This window comes from Clupea harengus, chromosome 13, assembly GCF_900700415.2.
Source record: "Clupea harengus chromosome 13, Ch_v2.0.2, whole genome shotgun sequence".
In the NCBI taxonomy this organism is placed as follows: domain Eukaryota; kingdom Metazoa; phylum Chordata; class Actinopteri; order Clupeiformes; family Clupeidae; genus Clupea; species Clupea harengus.
Window position 1 is genome coordinate 16,589,785 of NC_045164.1, and position 23,512 is coordinate 16,613,296.

General features: G+C 39.0%; 1 protein-coding gene across 1 annotated transcript in view; it reads right to left on the reverse strand.

Annotated features, from left to right (window-relative positions):
* Window positions 1-5,617: 5,617 nt before the first annotated feature.
* LOC105892739 (hyaluronan-binding protein 2-like) overlaps window positions 5,618-23,512 on the reverse strand; it is a 30,648-nt gene continuing 12,753 nt past the window's right edge. The window contains exons 10-13 of the mRNA XM_012819044.3: window positions 20,679-20,821; window positions 15,961-16,095; window positions 15,685-15,830; window positions 5,618-7,163 (exon numbers count right to left, since the gene is read on the reverse strand). Coding sequence (XP_012674498.2) covers window positions 6,999-7,163; window positions 15,685-15,830; window positions 15,961-16,095; window positions 20,679-20,821 — 589 coding nt within the window. The 3' untranslated portion in view covers window positions 5,618-6,998. The remainder of the gene's footprint in view (window positions 7,164-15,684; window positions 15,831-15,960; window positions 16,096-20,678; window positions 20,822-23,512) is intronic.

Below are 23,512 nucleotides of genomic sequence, written 5' to 3' on the forward strand. Positions count from 1 at the left end.
CTATGGGAGCTAGTGAGGCAGTGCCTCACCTAGGATTGCGCAATCGCTCCAAACTGGGTTTTGCGCATGCGTGCGCATGCGTAGAACCTTTGAGCTGAGCTCAAAACGCATTGAAAAATCATGTAGGTGAGGCACACAGTACCTCTGCCTCAATGAAGGGGGCGTGCGAGAGCGCACCTGTCGGGGTTATGCTGGGAAACGTTGCTCTTCTTCTACACTTCTACTTGACGGCGAAAATGGAAGATTTTATTGCTAAGCTGAAGCAGTTCTCAAAACTGGACTTTCAGTCCAAACGTGAAATGATTAATAATGGGAGACCAATGCCGGAGTTAAAATGTATGCTTCAAGCGACGGGACAGAAGATAACTCGATCGACTTCTCACATTCAAAGCCAAATTGCTTTGAAGATGTTTGGAACCTCAAGAATAAATTTGGTTTTGAACTTACAGCGGCAGCTCTGTTGATTTCCCATTATTTCTATTGGGATTGTTTTATGTCTATGTGAAGCCATTTAACATCACTCAAGTGGTTATGATCACTTGGAACCCAAGACTGCTTTTTATTGGTGAGCTGATTTTGAGAAATTAAACTTAAATTGTAGGTAAGTTGTGTTTCCTGGTTGCAATGGTTATCCTGTTGCTACGTTAGCTAATTAGCTAGCTAAGGACACTTAATAACCTTACGAGTTAATCGGAAGAGTTTAATTTGCATGAAATGATAGCTGGTTATCTAGCTCATGTTATAGTCTCCTCGATTTAACTCTTAAAATTATAATGGGAAAAGGTAGAAACCCTCAGGGTGCTTGTGCAACTTCGTAAGAAAGAGTTCATATTCAGGAGTTCATATTCATGAGTGCATAATATTTACACATGAGTTCATCACAAGCTAGCAGCTGCCTACTGTATGCACCTTACCTATGTGTGTGTAAAGAATGCTGATATGAAAAACAACCAGTAGTCAATGTGAAAGCTGCCAATTGAATGGTGATCTTAGATACTCTATCGTAAAGGCGCCTATTAACGCCCCAGCTATTAAAAACATTTATAGATCGAAAAATCTTTAATCAATCAATCAATCAATCTTACATATTTCAGTAGCGGTGGGTGTCTAGATTAGGACTGGTAACTTGTTTGGATTTCAACTGAAACGTGTTTTCAGTTTTTTTCTCCGTTGTGTAGCCTTTCTGTATATATGTCTATGGAAAGCTCTATGACCCTCACAAATTCTCGTTGCGAAATTGAATTCGTTCAGTTCGTTCCATGAGGGTTTGTACACACAGAAATAAATCGCTGTCTAGTACACTAAATAACGCTGTACTGCAATGTTTTGGACACATACAAGTTAAATACCCCCTTTGGGTAGGAGCGTATGGTGTTTAAAATCCGTTATCCTGGTTGATATAGAAATCAATATTAAGTAACATGTACCTGCGTGAGGCTGTTAATAGGCGCCGTTACTAAATTGGGTTTATGTATTTGTAAATTTGACTCTGAAAAAGTCAGTGCCTCACCAGCCACGAACCTCACCGCACGTCACTGATCGTTAGTTTGCTAGAGCATCCATTAGTGCAACTTATATATGGGGCGCCGTTTGTAAAATGTTGCACGTTCGAAAATCCTGCTCAGTTTTGCTACATTTAGCATTTTCACATGGAACAAAAAGCACGACAATATTCGAATGTCACTTTTTCAAGCATTTAGAGAGAAATTCATGTAAATTCATGCGATAACTTTTCCAAGGATATTTTTTGGCAGTAACACAAAGTTGTTGAATAATATAAATGTTTCATCTAAATGTAAATGTTAAATATAAATGTAAATGTTAAATGTAAATGTTAAATATAAACGTAAATGTTCAATGTTATATATAAATGTTAAATGTAAATGCTAAATGTAAATGTTAAATGTAAATGTTAAATGTAAATGTAAATGTTAAATGTAAATGTTAAATGTTCAGTCTACATGTCAGATTTGAAGACTGAACCTTACAATATTTACGGTAATTGGCTTTCATAGTTTTCACGTCACGTCAGAATTACCAGCTTGCGGGCAAGAAAATACACTCCACAGCTGTCTACCACTGGAATTTATACTGGAACTGACCATCTTTCATTCAAGATTATTTAATATATCCGCTTTAAAATTGTCTGACATAGGTAGTAAAATGCCAGACAGTTGTTGCTCGGTTGGCTGTTCAAATCGGCGAGGAGACAAGCCCGGCTGTTTCCAGCTGATTGTAGACGTCTTCTGGGTCAACTTTTCTCAGGCGGGCAGTAAGCTAGCCTTCTTTTTGGAGCTTGCAATAAAAGCATTAACCCTGTTTTGGTCGCCTCATTCATCAGAATAACTACCTAAAACGGGAATAGATCAAGAAATAAAGTCAAGAAACAAAGCATCAACACGATTAAAATTGGATTACCCGGTTTCTGCTCTGAGATTGCGACAAGTACCTAAGCAACTAGGCTAGGCTACTGTATTTTGTCATCCAACTGGTAATACTACAATGCCAGTAGAAAATACTTGGGAAGATAATTTCAGTTGTCATTCGTCAGACCAGGTGGTTGTACTTGTGTTAACCAGGAAATTGTGTAAAATGATAAAGAACAGTGTTGGGTAGGCTAAAGGTTGCTAGCTAACAGCATGTAGCTCGCTAGCTGGTAGCTAGCTATTAAATGGCAATCATCTTTGCTCTGATAATGAAGATGTTTATTAGTTTTCACCTTCCAGACGACATCGTTATTAACCCATCCCCTTCTGAAAATTAAATTACTATCTGTGCTTTTGGTAGGCTTTCAGTTTTTGAGGTGTGTAGGGGGACGGATTTTCTATTAGATATATGTAAATATCTCCAAACTGGAGCTCAGGCAGGGACTTCTACGACGTTACAGAAATACAAATGTCAGCGGGTGCAGTAAAGGGATCACAGGTTCCCAAAATGTAATTTTTTTCTAGATATCTCTGTCTGGCTATTGTGGTATGATCTGTGTTTGATGGCGATCGTAATTGAGTAGGTTGCACTGCTCGACGATGTCCACTGTTGGTCGACACATTTTGCCCGCAAGGTATCCCTGGTAGTGTTACTGAAAGCTATGAATTACCGTAAATATTCTAATGTTCTGTCGTCAAGTCTGACATGTAGACTGAACATTTACATTTACATTTAACATTTACATTTACATTTAACATTTACATTTAACATTTACATTTAGCATTTGATATTTGTATTTACATTTAACATTTACATTTAACACTTATATTTAACATTTATATATAACATCGAACATTTACGTTTATATTTAACATTTACATTTATATTCAACATTTACATTTAACATTTAACATTAACATTTAGATGAAATATTTATATTATTTAACAACTTTGTTACTGCCAAAAAATATCCTTGGAAAAGTTATCGCATGAATTTACATGAATTTCTCTCTAAATGCTTGAAAAAGTGACATTCGAATATTGTCGTGCTTTTTGTTCCATATGAAAATGCTAAATGTAGCAAAACTGAGCAGGATTTTCGAACGTGCAACATTTTACAAACGGCGCCCCATACTTATATACATTCATATACAATCATTAGTTCGTAAGTAAAACATGTTCATTTATTAAAATATCAAATTATTCACAGAGCGCTCCCAAAAGCCTGCTTACCTCCAACAGGGATAGTCTAGCTCTAAGGTACGGGTAGCGCAAACGCCCAAAATGTGTTAAAGTGAAAGAAAATAAACAAGCAGTCGCGCAGCCTTATATTGAATCTTAGTGAATGCAGTATAGTATTTGGGACATTTCCAGGTTTCACACAGAACATCAAAAAACATTGGATCACAATGGTATGTGAAATACAAATTTTGTTTGAATTCACTTAATCTAAAGTTAGGTTCATTTCAACTCTGTTACACCTGCAGTCCCTGTACTGGCCACACGGAGGCAGCAGGTTGTGGGCCTGCAGCGGGGACACTAATTAACGGTAATTACTCACACCTGGCGCCGGTGTGAGTATAAAAGCACCTTAAGGTCTTGTGAGCGGCCCTTTTTCAGCTTCTACTCCTCTCATTTACTTTTGGACATACTTTTTGGCAAACACTCCTACCCTAATAAAGTGATTTATTGGTTAACAATGTGAGCATGCGCATTAACTTGCCTCCTCTCAAAAGAGGAGCAGAGCAAAGCAACAGGCAACAAGCAAAGTCCATTGCTCAATAACTAAAACTAATTTAATAATTTGGCCAAGCATTTCGCTTAATACAATGAGCAAGATCCTAAGCACAAACATGGGTAGGTCACCGCAATGTTCCTTCACTCCACACAATAGCTTTAGTTCATGCACTGCTTATTGCCCCATATTGTGTACCAGTGTGGGTTGATCCTGTATTCACACAAGTTAATCAAGTTAACAAGTGTAGCCTATTTTTTTGCCAAAAACAATACAAATAAGGTCTTACTGGTCAGACGTGTTGATGAAGCAGTGACTCAGAAAGACAGACAGCTGGCTGGTTGCACACAAACTCTATTTGCTTAAGTGTTGAGGTCAGAGTAATTACACATCTAAAAAGAGTGATGCTTTAGCACTCCCACTCATCTCAATGGCAGTTAGTCACATGCAGCAACTGGGTGAAGCAGCACTACACCAACGCTGTGAACAGAGGCAGCTGAAACTATCTAACTTAACTATCTTTAACACTGCTCTCTCCACTATTTCAGCTGAAACTATCCTTAACTATCTTTAACACTGCTCTCTCCACTATTTCAGCTGAAACTATCCTTAACTATCTTTAACACGGCTCTCTCCACTATTTCAGCTGAAACTATCTAACTTAACTCTCTTTAACACTGCTCTCTCCACTATTTCAGCTGAAACTATCCTTAACTATCTCTATAATAGGCTGATGGCTTATCTTGGCCAACAGATTACCTCAAAATCACAAAAATATTATTAATAAAAAAAACATGCTGCCTAAAGCATAGGTGCATGATTGAAAAAGAGAAATAATCTAAACTGTAATCTAAAGAAGACATAAAGGGACCTTAAATATGGCCATGAAGATACTACAACATATCTCAAATTACACTTTGGTCCTATTTATCTAACCTACTGTACTCGTCCTCCAAGGATAAATTGTCCTCTTTATCAAGACCATTCTTTCCTCTGTTGAAATAGACAACATTAATATGCAGGAATCTGGGGAAAGAGGGGGAGGCCTGGGCAGAGGGGTTGGATGAGCTGAAATGTTATTTGGATGATACCCTGCATTAAAGAGGGAACGCTGTGTTTGGTGTCTGTTTTAAAGTCAGCAGCAGGGCTCATTGTGATAAGGAAATGAGGCAGATGTTACTTGATCAGGTATAATGTGAACCAATTACCACTCCATTGCATGTTACTACAGAGCTGTAAAAGGGTTGGGGTTGGCTCCTCGGCATAAGTAGTGGAGTCAAATTGAATGGTCATTGATAATATGATAAAGGGTGACAGTGATGGGCCTCTCTAACACATGACTGATATTTACAGTCAGTATGGAGATGGAATGACCTAGTTTGGGCGGGCAAATGGACAGGGCAGGGCAGGGCAGGGCAGGGCCACAGCAGGTTATACCAACACAAAACAATGAAGTGAAATGTATGACCATTTTATTTAACATTGGGACTTCCCTTGAGGGCAGTATATACAATAGTAATATAAAATCCTGAAAAGATTCATTTTTTACAAATGTAGCTCATTACTGAATGTTTCATGTGTCGATGTTCCTGTGTAACACTGTCAAAACATTCCCTAACTGTACCAACATAGAACCATAAACACAATTGGCATTAATAGACATTACTCTAGAAGGTCATTATATACACACCCCCAAACACTGTTTCTAAAAAAGACTTACAGCGTAAAAAAAAATCCTGCACTGAAAAGACTAAGGAAATATTGTCATTGAAACAGCACATTCAGAATAAACAAAAAAACATCAAAACTAATGTTCAGTGGCCGAAGTTAATTTCAGTACAACTGTTTCAATGCCAATGTTTTATTTTTCAGTTTAAGTTTAAGTTTAAGTTTGGCCTTAAATTAAAAAAAAAAACTAAAAACAGAAAACTAAAGTCTTAGTTTTTAGAATCAGAATCAGAATCAGAATAGTATTTATTTAGGTTTCCAGCCAGTCAGGCTGATATAGCTATGATAGGATCGAAAGCTTTGGACAAGCCCTAGTTATTCTGCACAGCCGCATTTGTTGCATTTGTTCCTTGATTCCATTTTTGTACTTACTTTCCAGACAACATGATCCTGCAGTCTCCATCACCGGTGGGTTCTGTTATTATTTACACTCTTTTGGGGGTAGGCCTTGCCCATGCCATCTCAACCTGGCAGGATCTGCCAGATCCAGACTCCACTAATGTACCTTCTTTACTGATTTCAGTGTGCCATCATACTGATGTTCCCCTCCTCTACCCCGCGCGGGGCCACGAGTTTGGTCCCTGTGCTGTTGTTCAGGGATAGGCTCCGCTCCTGAGTAGAACTGATCCCTATCCAACAGTTTGGTTTAGGGTGACCACAACAATTGGTATCGAGTGTTTGATTAAAATACTACAGTGACACTACTGCATACTCTGATACAATAAAGCTTTCTGTAATGTGGATTTTAGATACTTCAAACGGTACTGATTTAGATTTAGATTATTTTTTTTACCAGGACAGTATAATCATGCTCCAGAATCTAGATATCATGCCCCCAAAACCAGTAAGGGTTCTCTTACATTAGGCTCCAGTCAGATGCACTGGAGGCTTCTGCTATGATGGGTAAAGATAAAGAGAGCCTACGTGTCATTGAGTCTATCATAGTTTCTGAAGGAATGCACAGAATAACGTTTTTTTATGAATAGTTTTATTACTTCAGTGAAGAAGATTAACTGCTATATTTCTATATTCTCTACAAATACAACATTGCTTTCAGATGATTTCTAAAAGTGAATTGTAATCACACACATTTTGCCTTTGCAAATATTCAAAATAGGGCACCAGTTTTTGAGATAATCCAATCAAGGAAATGTATCACATTAGCGTAAACACCTGGCTTGTTTGCTTTCCCACAACTGTCACCCCAGCTCACCAGGCCATACAGGAAGTGTGTCCCCTCCATCTCACATGTCAAGGGCCCTCCAGAGTCTCCCTGCAAATGGAAGACAACCAGTAGGGAAACAAGATTTAGCTGTTAAATATACTCAGATAAAGAAAATATATTTTCATTTTTTCTTTTTAAATCATTGCTTACAAGTAAAAATCAAAAGAAGGAAGTATACCGTGTATTGTCATCTAGTTTTAAATACAAGAGTTTGAATAACGTTATAAAGCCATTATTAAGCCATTGAAGAAGACTGGAATCAAAGGATGTTTTATATTTTCCTTCAAGGGCTTTACACTACACTATATAATGTGACAGTCTGCAGATATGAATGTTTTTTTTTGATTAAGTCCTGAAAGAAATTGAAATGGAACAAAAATCACGATGTAGCACCACAGTTGTAATGTACACCTGCAGTAACACATTGATTATCCCATGAGCTTAAGCAAAAAAAAAAGAAGCTATGTGCTTTTCACTCTACATGTATTCTACCCTTGACTAAAGTCTATGGTTTGTGCACCACGTGGGCATCAGGGGGAGCAATACCAACATCTAGGGGGCAATTGCACTGTCAGTTAGCATTTGGCTACCTTAGCTGTGCTTTAGAACTGTGCAACTTAATGTGGAAGTTTCAGGAGTTGAACACCCAGCTGTGCACTAAGAATATGATTGCTGTGTAAAAAGAAGCGTGGGTTCAGCTGATGCACTGTTGAACCATCTGGAAACTGGAACTACGATACAGAGACAGTGATGCCAGAATGCCACTTAATGACATTCGATTACATTCACACCAATATCAATATTATTAAAAGTGTAATATGAATAGCCTACAACCATTTGCATTGTATATGCATGTGTACAAATATTCATAATACTTTTTTTTCTTAAATAAAGAATATAGCTGTTACAGTGTCGGCATTATCGTGTTGTGTTGGTCAAACAGGGTGAAGACAATTTTGAGTGTTGTCTTGTTAAATGAAACAAACAGAAGGCCCGCAGAAAAGGTGGTTGATGACGTGTCCTATACCAGAGGCATTTTCAGACAAAAGCCACGCATTCAAGGTAACTACAAGGTTAGAATTCCACTTTGTTCCAAAACTTTTTTTTGCTTCTTTGTTTTCTGTTTTAGATGCCAGGTCCTTTGACTCAGCAAATGAGGATGAGGGGAGCCAGTCTCAGAGATGAGTGGGTGATGTGTGTATGCCAGACTAAAGTGCAGGAGTGAATTTGTGAATTAACAAATACACTTTTTATTTCTTTTTGATCATGAATGTTAAAAAGTTGTCCATGGCCATTTCTGTAGGCTATAACGTAATGATACATAGGCTAATAGATTGGGCCTAAGTATTTCATAACATTTATCCTGGCTGTGTTAAATTTCACAATAATTTGCCGTATTAACACCAGGTTTAAGCTAATATGCACAAATCAAACTAAACCTGAGCTACAGGTGCAGATGACACAGCACTGGGGCTTAAGAGTCACATTACTTTTTTCGCAACATGCAAGTTTAAAACCGTCAATGGCATGCTATTCATTCAGCTGCAATTTGAATTCTGATTCTGTCCCTTTTTTTACTATGCAAACTGGGGACTCTTATGAGCTTATCTCGTGCGTTAGAAGTGGACTGAGGCCTATCAGACCTCTTCCTGAACAACACCACACAACCGGTTAATATGCCATTGAAGACATGCACAGGTTACATATTCTTTTATTATATGTTGTAATGGATACTTCTCTTGTTTGGCTTCAAGTGTTTTCATCTTTAGAGGTTCACTCAACACATTCCCAGTGCTTAACATGAATCAAAATTAAAAAAAAGCAGAGAAAACCTCGACAGGTAGTTGACGGGTAGTGTTAACGAGGGTGTGAACCAGTTTTCTTCTATTTTAAATAAATCACGCCTCTTACATGAGCATGCTTTCATTATTAAGTGTTGTGGGCAAGGTTAGGAGAGACATTTCAAATGTGTGTAAGTGGAGGCGTGTAAAAAAGCACCAAAGCAGAAACATGACGATACGACCCTATTTGAGAGGATACGAGCCTATTTGAGAGGATACGACCCTATTTGAGGATACGACCCTATTTGAGAGGATACGACCCTATTTGAGAGGATACCACCCTATTTGAGGATACCACCCTATTTGAGGATACAACCCTATTTGAGAGGATAGGACCCTATTTGAGAGGAAACAACCCTATTTGACGATACAACCCTATTTGAGGATACGACCCTATTTGACGATACAACCCTATTTGAGGATACGACCCTATTTGAGGATACGACCCTATTTGACGATACGACCCTATTTGAGAGGATAGGACCCTATTTGACGATACGACCCTATTTGACGATACAACCCTATTTGACGATACGACCCTATTTGACGATACGACCCTATTTGAGAGGATAGGACCCTATTTGAGAGGATACAACCCTATTTGAGAGGATAGGACCCTATTTGAGAGGATACAACCCTATTTGACGATACAACCCTATTTGAGGATACGACCCTATTTGAGAGGATACAACCCAATTTGAGAGGATACAACCCTATTTGAGAGGATAGGACCCTATTTGAGAGGATACGACCCTATTTGAAGCTGATTGAGAGAATGCCAAGAGTGTGCAAAGCTGTCATCAAAGCAAAAGGTGGCTACGCTGAAGAATCTAATATATAAAACATATTCTCATATGTTTAACACTTTTTTTGTGAACTACATAATTCCACATGTGTCATAACTGTGATGTATTCAGTATTCAATGTAGAAAATATTAAAAATAAAGAATACCATTGAATGAGAAGGGGTGTCCAAACTTTTGACTGGGACTGTATATGAAAGCAACATATACATGTTTAGTATTGAATTGATTGTTACAAAACGTGTAGCAGTCTGACCATGTAAATATAATTCATGACAATTTAAAATATGTGCACATGACTTTGACTTCTGGAAACTAATCAGCCTCCATGACACGTCTGTCCCACCAGAGGACCAATCAAGGGATCAGTTGGGCCAAAGGACACTGAGCTATACCACTGGATTGGCTTGTGGAAATGGATGGAAATAAAGATAAGAGTATATAACCAGCCATCTTAAGACATTAAGGTCTCTTGCTTTCTAGTTCTTTTCTGCACCTCTTCTACTTCTCTCCTCTCTGTCACCCCCATTAAAGAATGTCTGCTCTCTCTCTCTCTCTTTCACCCTCTCTCTCTCCCTCCCTCTCTCTCTCTCTCTCTCCCTCTCACTCTCCCCGTTTCTCTCTCTCTCTCTCCCTCCCTCTCTCTCTTTAAGTAACAGCCTACAACCAATCAAGATTATTATCAGAGCAATGGCACTATGAGACAAGATAAAGCCTTTCAATCGTTTATTGGTCAACAACAGCAAAACGCAGTTTAGGTGAGCACAACTGCCCCCGCAAAGTGAAATACTTACCCTGTTCTCTAGTTTCTTGTATTACCAGGGTCAGCGCTAGAACAATTACCCAAGGGGGGGAGGGGCATGAGGCTTATAGCAGCGGGGTGTCAGATGACTACTAATATAGTGGTGCCAGATGACTACTAATATAGTGGTGCCAGATGATTACTAATATAGTGGTGCATAGGGAACAATACACATTTCCTTTCCTTTCCTTTCCAAAGCTGAAAGAGAAGGCAAGGCACACACCGCTGCTGTTGAGCTCTACTTTCATTTTATTTCAGTTGGTTAAAACCGAGAATACAAATTGAATGTGATTAAGGAAGGATAATATGGGTGCGGTCAGTGCAATGTCATTTCAATTCGTCATTTCAGAGTCAAGGGCATCACTGCTATAGCCTGCTATATTTTCCAAAAACAACAGCAACTGAAGGTGATTTAAATACACCAAGTAATGTCGGACAAGCTAACTCGACTCAACCCCCCTCCTTTCCTTCCCTCTAACCATAAGTTGAGTATTTCCCCAAAAACGATACACTCGATAGAGCTCATTAACAAGTGATGGCAAGATGAAGCTACATGAAGTCTTAAAGCTTTCCAGCCAAATGTTTTGAAAAATGGTTCATTTATCGAGTCTTCGAATGCACTCTAGGGACACCTGCTGTTCAGTGAAAATAAGATAAGAGAAACATTCTCTACCTAGTAGGCTGAGATGTGTGGTAGCTTATGGAAGGCCTGATACATTGAACATGAATACAGAATCATCAAAGTCATGTCAAATAAAAAAATAGGCCTAGTTCATTGGAAGTATATATGGTCAGTGCAATTTTGTAATGAAATTTAAATTGTTCATGTATGATCCAAGTATTAGCCTTTTCATATTAATGCAAGGACTTTGGCAGTGCCAAAGATAAAGTAATGTAATATAATATAAATCACCTGATCAGTGAGTTTTCCGGGCAGTGTAAGCCATTTTGACATGGTTCTTTAAAATGGACAGAGTGGATAACATGTTGCAAAAAGATCCGTGACAACATGAAATAATAAAATAATAATTCGGCTTGTATTATATTTCATGGAAATCATAGCCTACAGGCTGGAGAAATCAAATCAGAGTTCCCCACACGTTACTGACTCCATTTCAATCAATATACTATTATTACAAAATCACCACTCAAAATATGCAGCTACCTCAAACACTGATAATAACCCGTTTAAGAGAAAGAGCTGACACTAGCTAGCTAACTCCTTCACAAGCCAGTGTTTCAAGAGGTGCAGCTGCCATGTTCTCATGCGCTTTCTAGTTGCCCATAGGCCAAAAAACACTCTGAAATCAAGACTCCAAGCATAGTCTCTTTCAGTGTTCTACACGGAGAATGAGAATTGCCTCCCTCCCCTTACTGTTCCCATGCTTTTGAATCACGTACTAAAATGTAATGAGAGAAGGACGTGATTAGAGAAATGGGCAAATGCAGACAGATTATTAACAGTAAACTAAAATATTATTTATGAATACATATTGATGTATTTATGAACACATATTATTTTTTTTCCATTTTGAAAATCGTTAGGCTTTCAGAAAAGGCTTAGCAGGCCCTGGGGGTCGGCCACTGATTCTGCCCTGCATTCTTCTCTCTCTCCCCCTCTCTTACCACCTATCTCTGCCCCTCTCTTACCACCTATCTCTCCCCTTCTCTTACCACCTATCTCTCTCCCTCTCTTACCACCTATCTCTCCCCCTCTCTTTCTTTGCATGCAATGGATTTAGGTTTATTTGAGGTAGATTTCCAATAGGTTTGATTGGAATGGAAATCATGATATTTAACAATTGGCAACCATTTCATTTAAGACTATTGTGATTGTTTATGGTTATTAACACAATTTGGATTTCAATTTGAATATAATCTGGTCTATGCAACTAGGGTTAATGTTTTTTGTAAGAATAAAATCATTCAGCAATCATACAATTCTTCTTGTGAAATGGCTTTACTTAATCAATATCAGATGAACTGGTCTTAGTGATCTTACAAAGGAGGTGATTGGTCCACTGTATGAAGTTGATATTGTAATATTGACCTCTGTAAGGCAGGAAACACTGTGAATCCCATCTTTTCCAATCACTATATGTTGCCTTTTGCCCCATTTTTGTCTCAAATATGCCTTTTTCTTTTAGACTCGAATGCCAGCTTTCCAGAGTCTCTTCACTTTTGACATGGGACTGGTGTTTTATGGGTACTATTTGATGAAGCTGCCAGCTTAGGACAGGTAAATCATCTATTTCTAAAACTAGATATTCAATGTTCTTATGCACATGCACAGTTGTACACCACAGCCTCCCACTTCTCTTTGTATCCTGGCTAGAGCTAATGTGCACTGTTACATAATACACACATTTGACCAGAGCTAGTGTGTACTGTTACATAATGCACACATTTGACTAGAGCTAGTTTGCACTGTTACATGATGCACACATTTGACTAGAGCTAGTGTGCACTGTTACATGATTGTGCACACATTTGACTAGAGCTAGTGTGCACTGTTACATAATACACACATTTGCACAATATTTTCCGCCATCATTTCTTAGAACAATAATAGACTGATGCGTTTCTGAAGAAAGCTATTTCTCTCTGACCGTATATAGACAATAATCAATTCCACAAGTGCTGCTTCTGCAGGTACTAAAGTAGCCCAAAGAAGGCCAGTTCAAAAATGTAACTTTAAAAAATAAAGTCTCCAGTTTGCAGCTGTGAACTTGAGTAATTTATGGCATTAATCCTGTCTACACGACATTTCTGATCAATTTGAAGTTATTAGAATGGAAAACATTTGATTTTCTTTCAGAAACAAGGCCATTGCTCAGTGATTTCAAACCTTTGAACAGTATTGTATATTACTTATATAATGCCAAAACACACATCAGAGAGAGAACTAATATATTGGGAATTCACCAATCCGGTTTACAAATATATATTGACCTTCATGCCTACCTACTGATTGTATTAATGTGTTTTCAATTATATGTTTTAAAGTAACAAACTCCACTGGCACATATTTGCAAGCTGCAAACTCTCCATGGCACAAGTACATGTTGTTACGTCATTTGATAGTAGTTGTGTTGCTAAAAGGATTTATGAATATTTTCAGACAGGCAAATTGATTGGATATGAGATATGGTACATCAGAATCAGGGTTTCAAGGAAGTAACTCCTGTGTTGACATTAAATGCAGGAGAACAGATTTCATGCAATTTCTTTCTAGTTCACAAATCAGCACTGTTTTGTCATTTGTGTACAACATTTCGGAGGACATCCTATAATTTGCAAAATTCGAAAACTATCTTTACTGATGCCTGAGACAGAGCATTAGTTTCAAAGTCCTTATCCTATATAAGTCCTATAATGTCCTCCTTTGCTGGTGTGTTTTGACAACACTGACAGGCGCCAAGCAATACACGTATTGTACAATAGCTGGCTGAAGTCACCCTTCTAGATTCTGTTACATGGCATGTAACTATACTCATGGTAATGATACAAACTACACCCATACATGGACTACCATTGCCACCTACTGACCTGTCTTAGTATTGCTGGTTGGAAATACAAAAAAGACTGTTTTTGTCAGTGACATTATGTATCTGTCTACCTATCTATCTATCTATATATCTACCTATCTATCTAACTATCTATCTATCTATCTATCTATCTATCTATCTATCTATCTATCTATCCATCCATCCATCCATCATCCTCATCATCTTCAGGGTGATGATGGGTTTCCTGTCAATAGCCAGCCTTCTCTGCAGGCCAGTTTCAGATTGGAAACCTGATCTCATTACTTTATTTGAATGGGGCAGACAAAATCTTATATTATTCATGGCCCAACGCTTTCTCTAGCCTTTCTATAGGCCTGCTAGGGGGTGACTCCTCTGGACCATATTTGTTGGTGTGGTCTTCCATGAAGCTTTTGGTGTCCCCCCAAGTGTGATATGAGATTTCTACCCCTGATGAGAGGCAGTGGTTAACTACTAAATATCATTTCAGTGGAGGTGTTTATACATGTACATCTACTGCATCTGTAGCACTGCATTAGTATTAGTGCTATCTGGTACAATGTACTGAACGAACTCATTAATGAATGAATGAATGAATGAATGAACTAATGAATGAATGAATGAATGAATGAATGAATGAATTAATTAACTAACTAGCAGGTCTTTGCCTTTTCTGTCATGTCTATAGGCTACAGGTGGTGATTCAGAGGTTCAGGAGCAGTCTCTGATCCCTGGGTCATCCTGGACCAAGTAGTTGAAGACATTTGTATGGATTCATTTTGATATAAGATAAGATAAGATAAACTTGTATTAATCCCGTGAGGGAAATTCAGTCATATTGGGTTGCTAAAAGATTTCCTCATTGCCTCAGCTAAGAAAGTTAATATGCACTATCTGCAATAAGTGTCTTCAGTCTCCCTTCACTTAATTTAGGCAGTTTTCTCGCCTCCGACTCAACTGTTGCTCAAGATTTTGGCTGCTTGGTAATGGGGCCATTTCTATCCTGTCTGTGAAGTCTATCATTAGAACTTTGTCGGTAGTGCTTTTTAAAAGCCTTATTGGCAAACATGTTCTAGAATATCTTACTTCCAAAAGGACTGTTTGGAATGTTGTCATGCTAGCCACAATGACATCACACTTTGAAGCACATTGACTGTTATCCGATTGATGGTTCCTTGCCATCCTGTCCCAGATAATACATTTGAAAACAGCCAAGCCCATTCAGTGTCTTTATTCCCACCACTGCTCATTTTTTCTCCCTTTTCTGTCACCGTTTTTGTTCTCAACCAGGGGCCAAAGTGTAGTAGACAGGTATGCAAAATGAAATCATGAAACGTATGAATCATCTTTCTAGCAGCACAGTGTAAGTCCATGTTATATCTGTTCCCTGCCTCAGCTTGCCTGGCAGGTTGGCCAACAATGGTGTCATACATGGGTTACTATTCATGTTTTTGCGCTTCAGTCATTATGTCTTTTCAGAGTTTTTTACGTTTAGAAATGTACAATTATTGTTGTACTTTGTCCACTAAATGAACAATTTTCATTTGCAATTCTTACACTAACACGCCCAGTTGTTCGACTAACACTCCCACTTACCTGACAGGAGTCTATTCCACCCTCGAGGTAGCCGGCACAGAACATGCTCTTATCCAATATATTGCCGTAGACTTTTCTGTCGGAGCAGCGGTCGTCTGATATAACGAGGACATCAGCGTCCATCAGTTGGCTGGAGCCAAATTCTGCTGCAGTTGATAGAAAGAGTACTTGATTATCTGAGGCAAATATGTGTGACAAAACTAGCATATGAATGGTCAGAATGTTTAACACCTAATAGCTACAACAAACAACATAAAGCAAAAGATTTGATCATACACTCTGGTGTTGCACCCCATCCTGCGATGCTGCACTCCGTTCCGTCTGCCAGAGTGGTGTTGGGCAAACACACTGCCTTCACGTACTGAGACTCCGTAGCGCACATCCCATCTGTGGCCTTCAGTCTTAACAGAGCTGCATCGAATTACAAACACATACAGATAACATCACATCAGTGTCTTTTTCACTCATTAGCCACTTTATTATTTAAACCTCTCTAGTGCTGGGTAGGACCCCCTCTGCACCCAGAACAGCCTAAATTCTTTTTTTTGCATGGATTCAACAGGGTCCATTACATTCAGTACAGATTCTGGTCCACTTTGTCATGACAGCACCAGCGCAGTTTTGCTGGATACACATTCATGTTGCCACTCTCCTGTTCCACCACATTCTAAAGGTACTCAAGCCTGTCCAATGTAGTCTCACTTTTCTGTTCTTAGCCGACTGCAGGGGAACCTGAGTCCAATGTAGTCTCACTTTTATGTTCTTAGCCGACTGCAGGGGAACCTGAGTCCAATGTAGTCTCACTTTTCTGTTCTTAGCCGACTGCAGGGGAACCTGAGTCCAATGTAGTCTCACTTTTCTGTTCTTAGCCGACTGCAGGGGAACCTGAGTCCAATGTAGTCTCAATTTTCTGTTCTTAGCCGACTGCAGGGGAACCTGTCTGCTGCTCTAGCCCGTCCATTTGATATTTTTTCGTTTTCGTCTGCTGCTGTTCCTGGATGTTTTATTATTTCCGCACAATTTCTTTGTACACTCTAGAGACTGAAATCCCAGGAAATCATCATTTTCTGAAATACTCAAATTACCCTGTCATTCTACAGTGACTTACGTTACCAAATATCTGACAGCTGTGCAAAATATTTAGGTCTTAGACTACTAAAAGTTTGTTAAGTGCGATTGACTCTTAAAATAAACCCCCTCTACGAAATCAACATGTGGCCTCCTCCATGTTGCCATGCCCCTGGCCCCTGGCAACACAAACAGCCAATCATCAGCGAGAATATGAGTGCAGTTAATAAAGTGCGTAGGAAAGCAACAAGCTGTATCCTGAGCCGCACAGGAAGACACTAGCACCACTCCACTGATTTAAAGACACTATCACCACTCCACTGATTTAAAGGGAATATTTCTTCCAGTATGGCAGCACATGGAGCAGCTAAAAGCTTCCAAACAATAGTGTCAAGTCAACCCTATCCGTTTTAACGACAACGAGTGAGTGTCAACCATATCTGTTTTAACAACAACGAGTGAGTTTTACAGTTAAATGTGAAAATTGAGCACAATTTAAATGACTAAGTACATACCAAAATGTTATTGCCTTTTTCAATTGAGTGGGTTTATTTTTAAGAAGATTTATTGTATAGATAACTTGCCTGTTTTACTGTAGGCTACTTTACAAAACATGATGAATGCCTGTCAATCGCTGATGTCTTAGTAAATTGGCTACATTTATGGATTTAAGCTAATGAATTTCATAAATTAAAAAAAAAGGCTCGCAAATGGCGGCTGGAGTTGGCATCTCTCAAAGGTTGCAAATAAACCTACAGTAGCCCATACATTCAGTTTAATTTCATTTAATTTAAAATGGCATTTTCCCATTCTTTACTGTGGAGGGGAATTTGTTTGGAACCATTTGGCAGTCCACGAATCACATGATCACTCAGCAAATTTGACTTCAGTTGGCACAACTCTCTTTCTCTACATGTTGGATTTGACCATCTCAGCAGTTTCCACCCATTGGAGCATGCAGCTTGTCATCAGTCACCTCACGTCACGCCTCGACTGAATCTCAACAAAAAGCCTACACAGAATGTACAGTGGAGCAGTGCTGCAATGCCATATTTAAGCAATATAGTACGAGTGCGAGTGGGGTAGGTAAGGGATATTCCCACGGGTGGTGTTCGGCCGTAGCCACGAGGCCGGAGGCCGAGTGGCGCAGGCAACAACACCCGTGGGAATATCCCTTACCTACCCCACTCGCACGAGTACTATATTGCTTTTATAAAACAATTTTATAGTCAACCAATTAACATTTAAACACGAAGTTATTGATTAAAAAATGTTTATTTCGCCATTGTTTCTCCGCAACAAAAAAATAGTTCCATTGTCAACGTCTTTTGGAATTATAAGAACTTTGAATTAACGGTTATCGCTTAATTGTATCAACGTGCTATAGAATGTTTCATCGCGGAGTGATTTATTATTAGCTGTGAAAAGTCAGAGTTGGGATGTCCTGGGATATTCCAACTCATGGAACGTCTCTCGTCCAATCAGAAACAGCTAAATAATTCAATAGAACCCAATTGTTTTATAAGATACAATATATGACTAGCGCTTAACTTGCACTTCAGCAGTTACATTCCTGCACTTCTTTTTCCTTTCTAGGTCGTTTTTCTAATTCTTATGTAAAGTAGTATTTATTGTTACACCATGTTCTTTATTGCTCCTAGCTTGACTGTTCTCTCCATTGTACGTCGCTTTGGACAAAAGTGTCTGCTAAATGACTAAATGTAAATGTAAATGTAATGTAAATGTAAATGTAAATATCCCAAACGGTTTTTCATAGTAAAGTAGTTATATTGAAAAATGTCCTCCCACTATATTTAAAAAATATAAAGCCTTAAAACAGGTCATTAGAAATGATTAGGGCTGTCAAGTGATTAAAAAAATTGATTCCTGACCATGCCGTCTTTATGTATGTAAGCTCTTACACACACAATGGGTGGTCTTATGCTTACCACTCCCCTCTCACCTGGGGTCCAGCTCCAGAACGCTTGAGAATGTACTACTGCTGCAGGCATTCCACACACTGGAGATCATTCAACTATTGGATGTTCTCACTCAAATTAAGCTTAAGCTCTCAATGCAGTCATTAAAGTCACAGGACATAGTGAGCAAACCAGTGATCCTTTGACAGGATCTTGCAAACAAAGACAGAAAACACTGCTACAGACCAAAAGGGGGACGAAAAAAGGACAGCTACAAGTAGTAGCATTTTCTAGCACAGACGTAATTAGCATACGAGACTTAAAAGTGGCCTACCCAAGAACACATTAATACTTCACCTAATCAAATAATGCTGTAGACTGTTTTCTCAGAACAGGGCACGTGGCTGAAGGTGGGGGAGTGGAGAGATTCTCTTGTGAGACCAGCCACCAATCAGCAAATCAGATGAATCCACAACATGCTCGCTGGTAAAGGTTCATTGGTATATTTATGACATGATGAGGGTCTGAACATGTTGTTAAACCTGTATCCACTGTACTAACACTACACTCAGAAAGAACTAAATGATCATGGGACAACCAAGGACATTCATTCACTTGAAGATAAACTTTCTGTGATGACTGCCAACAGTATGAGTACTTGCTATTCGTCATTGACAGATTGAGCCACTAGGTGGAAGCCTTGTCCTGCTGCAGAACATCGATTGCTGCTTTTTGCAAAGGAATTGTACACGCACATTTTGCCATGATGGGGATTTCTCCTCCAAATTGATCGTGACCAGGGTTTGGCTTTCACAGGACAGCTGATGAAAACCATTCTGAAAATGTGGAAATATGACACATTCTCCTGCAGGCCATAGAGTTCAAGAGATGTGGAAATATGACACAATCTCTGCAGGCCATAGAGTTCAAGAGATATGTCCTCACTGCAGAGGTAGGAAAGGAAAGCCACAGGGTAGTATTGGAAGACTGTTGTCAGGATCTCCCTGAAATGTTATGTTGCAAACAATTGCTTGCAGAGGTAAGACAGAAAAGATTCCGAGAGTGCTACAAAACGTCAAGTGAACGACAAAAGTTTATGCTAAAATGCTTTAGCACTCATAGGCACTCGAACCTGTATGCAAGATCCTTCTGCTTTCTATCTCTAGGCAAATGAAACATATGCTGAGTTCACCTCTCACAGTCAAACCCCTCTTGCGATGACTTGCTAATCTGCAACCATCTGACCAACACTACCATATCCTCCAAATCCAATATCAACCTTCACCCTTCTTCAGATTCATGCATTTAGAATGCCTTTTTCACCTTCTCTGCACAGACACACACTACTTTATCATTATTGAGCTGTTTGTGTGCTGTTGGTAATATACATATATATATATATATATATATATAGCAGTATTACCTTATATATATTTTGTATTTATTCTCCTCCCTGTAGGTTTTTAACACCAGGTATGTTTTAATCACCAGCCCCTACTGGTTCTACTCAAAGTTTGTTCCTGTTAAAAGGGAGTCTTTTCTTGCCATTGTCTCTATGTGCTTGCTCTAGGTCAGTGGTTCAGGCCTTGGACTCTGTAAAGTGCCTTGACAGAATGTCAGTTGTATATGGTAATATATAAATGAAGACAAATACAACTGAATTGAAAACATGCATCTCTCTGGGATTTCATCAGTTTCTTTTTTCTTTTTTTACTTCGCCCCCTCTCTTTTCTACAGATGCTGGTGCTCCCCCTAGAGGTACTATCCAGTATTTGCACAGCCTCAATAAGGACCCGTTTGAGCTGGAACCCCCTCTCTACAATTCTAAGCACAAAATTGTTATTTCAAGCTGAAATCCTTATTTCTAACTTTGTCATTGTCCTGTCTATATGTTCGATTAATTTTGCACCTTATTTGATGGACAAGAATATTAGTTTTCCTGGAAAACATGTCATTTTTAGGGTAAATCCAAACTTGAAGGGTAGTGAAGTATCTCAAGCATCTCACCGATATCATTGTAAACTGCTGAAGATGTTTCTCTGTACTTCTCATGGACTATTGCCATTTCCACCGCCACAGTCTGCTCAAAGGACTCCTTCTTTCCAAGGTCCAATCCTCCGAGGACCACCTGCATCTCATTGTTTTGGGTTCTGTAAAAAAGGATCGTTTTTTTTAGAACACTATGTACTATTTCTCACAGTAGTAATAACAACTATGTACTATTCTCACAGTAGTAATAACAACTATGTTGTATGATGTCTCAATTCAAACTGAATTGGCATGTGGGACATGATTTTCCCCCATAAACACTCTATTGACCGATCGTCAGGGCCCCGCCCCCTTAGTTACTGTTGCTACGTCCGACACAATTCCCGGAACTGTCAAGCCAAAAGCCATGGCGAGTACGGGGACAAGCGCTATAGCTGTCAGTGTGAGTGATGATTTTTGGAGTAATAACTCCGCGATATCCTCCAGATCAAGGCAAAATGGACTGCAATATGCAGTGGAAGGATATATCCAAAATATTAGGATCAACAACGAAGTGGACACAACAATAATCGAAGCATAAGCATACAGGTCTCAATCAAAAAAATGAGAAACCCCACGACCTCTTCATTAAATGCAACCAGCACAGCCTTGTAGACTAGTCATGTTATTTCACCACTGGGTAAGATCTGTATATAATATTTCAAGCGAGCTAATAACCTACAAAGATTCTTTATTCTTATTATTTATTCTGTTTCTGGCGAGAGACTCTGGATGCTGAAAGTATTTCACAGTCACTGTAGTGATAACTTGCTTGTAAAATGACGATCCTGATGTAATGCTATGGCTTTGTATCAGATCGCCAGATTATTGCTCTCAGGTTGTGCCTTATGCATACCTTGGGATACTCAGGAGTAGGTTGCCCATTCACAAAATGCCACAAAGATTAAAATAAAAAAAACTTCATATTTGTTCAACATTGATACAGTATGTTAGGATCGAGCTAGTCTCTCCAACTAAGGTGTTAATGTTAAAATCAAAATGTTAATGTTACCGTCTGTAAAATTGCACACTGAGCTATCCTAGCTAGCGATGTTGATGTTACGTCTGTAAAATTGCACACTGAGCTATCCTAGCTAGCGATGTTGATGTTACGTCTGTAAAATTCCACGCTGAGCTATCCTGGCCAGAGATAGCAAACGCCAGCAGCATAAATATAAAGTGTTCGTTAAAAGTTCTGTTCAATGCTGGCGTTTGCTATCGCTAGCTAGGGTAGCTCAGAGTGCAATTTTACAGACGGTAACATTAACATTTTGACGGTAACATTTTGATTTTAACATTAACACTTTAGTTGGAGAGACTAGTTATGTACTTGTAGTGGTAATAATACAAGTTGTCATGAACCATAACTGTTTGGGGAGGTTCTCTCAACTAGACAGTTAGTTATCATACCTAGCGATAGCGTAGTTCGCTAGATAGATATCATAGCTAGCTGCAAGCAGCTTCATTTACTTTGGAGCAGACATATGTGTGTTTTTCGATAAATTGAGGTGGGAGTGGGGTCTCCCACACTGTTTAATCCACCGCCGGCACCTTTCCTCTTGTGTTTTGGGCTTTGGAAATGCGGAAAAAAACCACGCATGCCTCTAATCTCTGTGTCAGATCTAAAAGTCCCGTAAGCACACTGCTTCACCATGCTGCTCAGACCTCAAAGTTGTCGGACCTTCTTCTCTTAGTAGCGGTTGCTAAGGTATGATTGGACGAGGGCCGTTCTAGGGAGGAGTTTCGCGATCGGTCAATTGTCACTATGTCAGAAGGTCATGGAAACACTCTATTGTCACTATGCCAGAAGGTCATGGAAACACTCTATTGTCACTATGCCAGAAGGTCATGGAAAAAAAGGTGTCCTCCACTGATAATAAATATGGGTGTGCATTGTATTAAGTACCTACATATTTTTCAAACAGCAAAAAGACTTTACAGATATATTGAGCTCAGGTGAAGGTCTAAAATGAAATCTTGTGTAACTACAAAAAGGTGGAATGTCAATATCAGCAATTACCTGGGATGCTGCAATTTGCTCATATCTAGTTTGCATGTACATTTTTATTATATCCTTATTTTAACTATGTGGTTAGATTATTCCAACTAATATTAGTTTTATTTTCATCCCACTATAGGGAACATTTGTGAAAACATAGTGGCCTGGTAATTTATGTTAAATCTGGGTTTTTTTCCTGTACTAATTTGAAATGCTCCCCATACCAAGATGTTTGGAATTTCTTGCACTGAAGGTTTCTTTAGGGCCTATCTTAATAATTGGGGTCGGGATTTACAGACCCCCATCTGCTGACTTCAGGTTCATCGATGCTACAGGGGACCTTCTTTCTCAGAACATCGATACTAAGTTGATTGTTATGGGTGACATTTTTTAGCTTTGCGCTCTTTAGACATGAGCATAAACGCGATCTGATAAGCTAGCACCTGTGCTGCCGTATTTGCATGAAATGGGATTTGATTGGCTGACACGTGCGTTGCCTCTCGAAAAGTTCAACATTTTTCAACTTTCGGCGCATGCAACACAAGCAAAGGAACGCAACGGAGCCACAATTTCAGTTTGGCAACGGATGACGTTAACGGATCCGTTAACAGATCAACGCATTGAAACGCAATAGTTGGAGCCAGCCGTTAGTCACGCCTGCGGGGCCAGCCCAGTTTGGGAACCACTGACTTCATTTAAGTATAGTTGAGTATAGCTAGTATATATATATATATATTTTATTATCAATGCAGGATATCTTGGGAAGTTTGCTAAATGCTTCACCTTTTTATACATATACTTTTAATGTATTTAT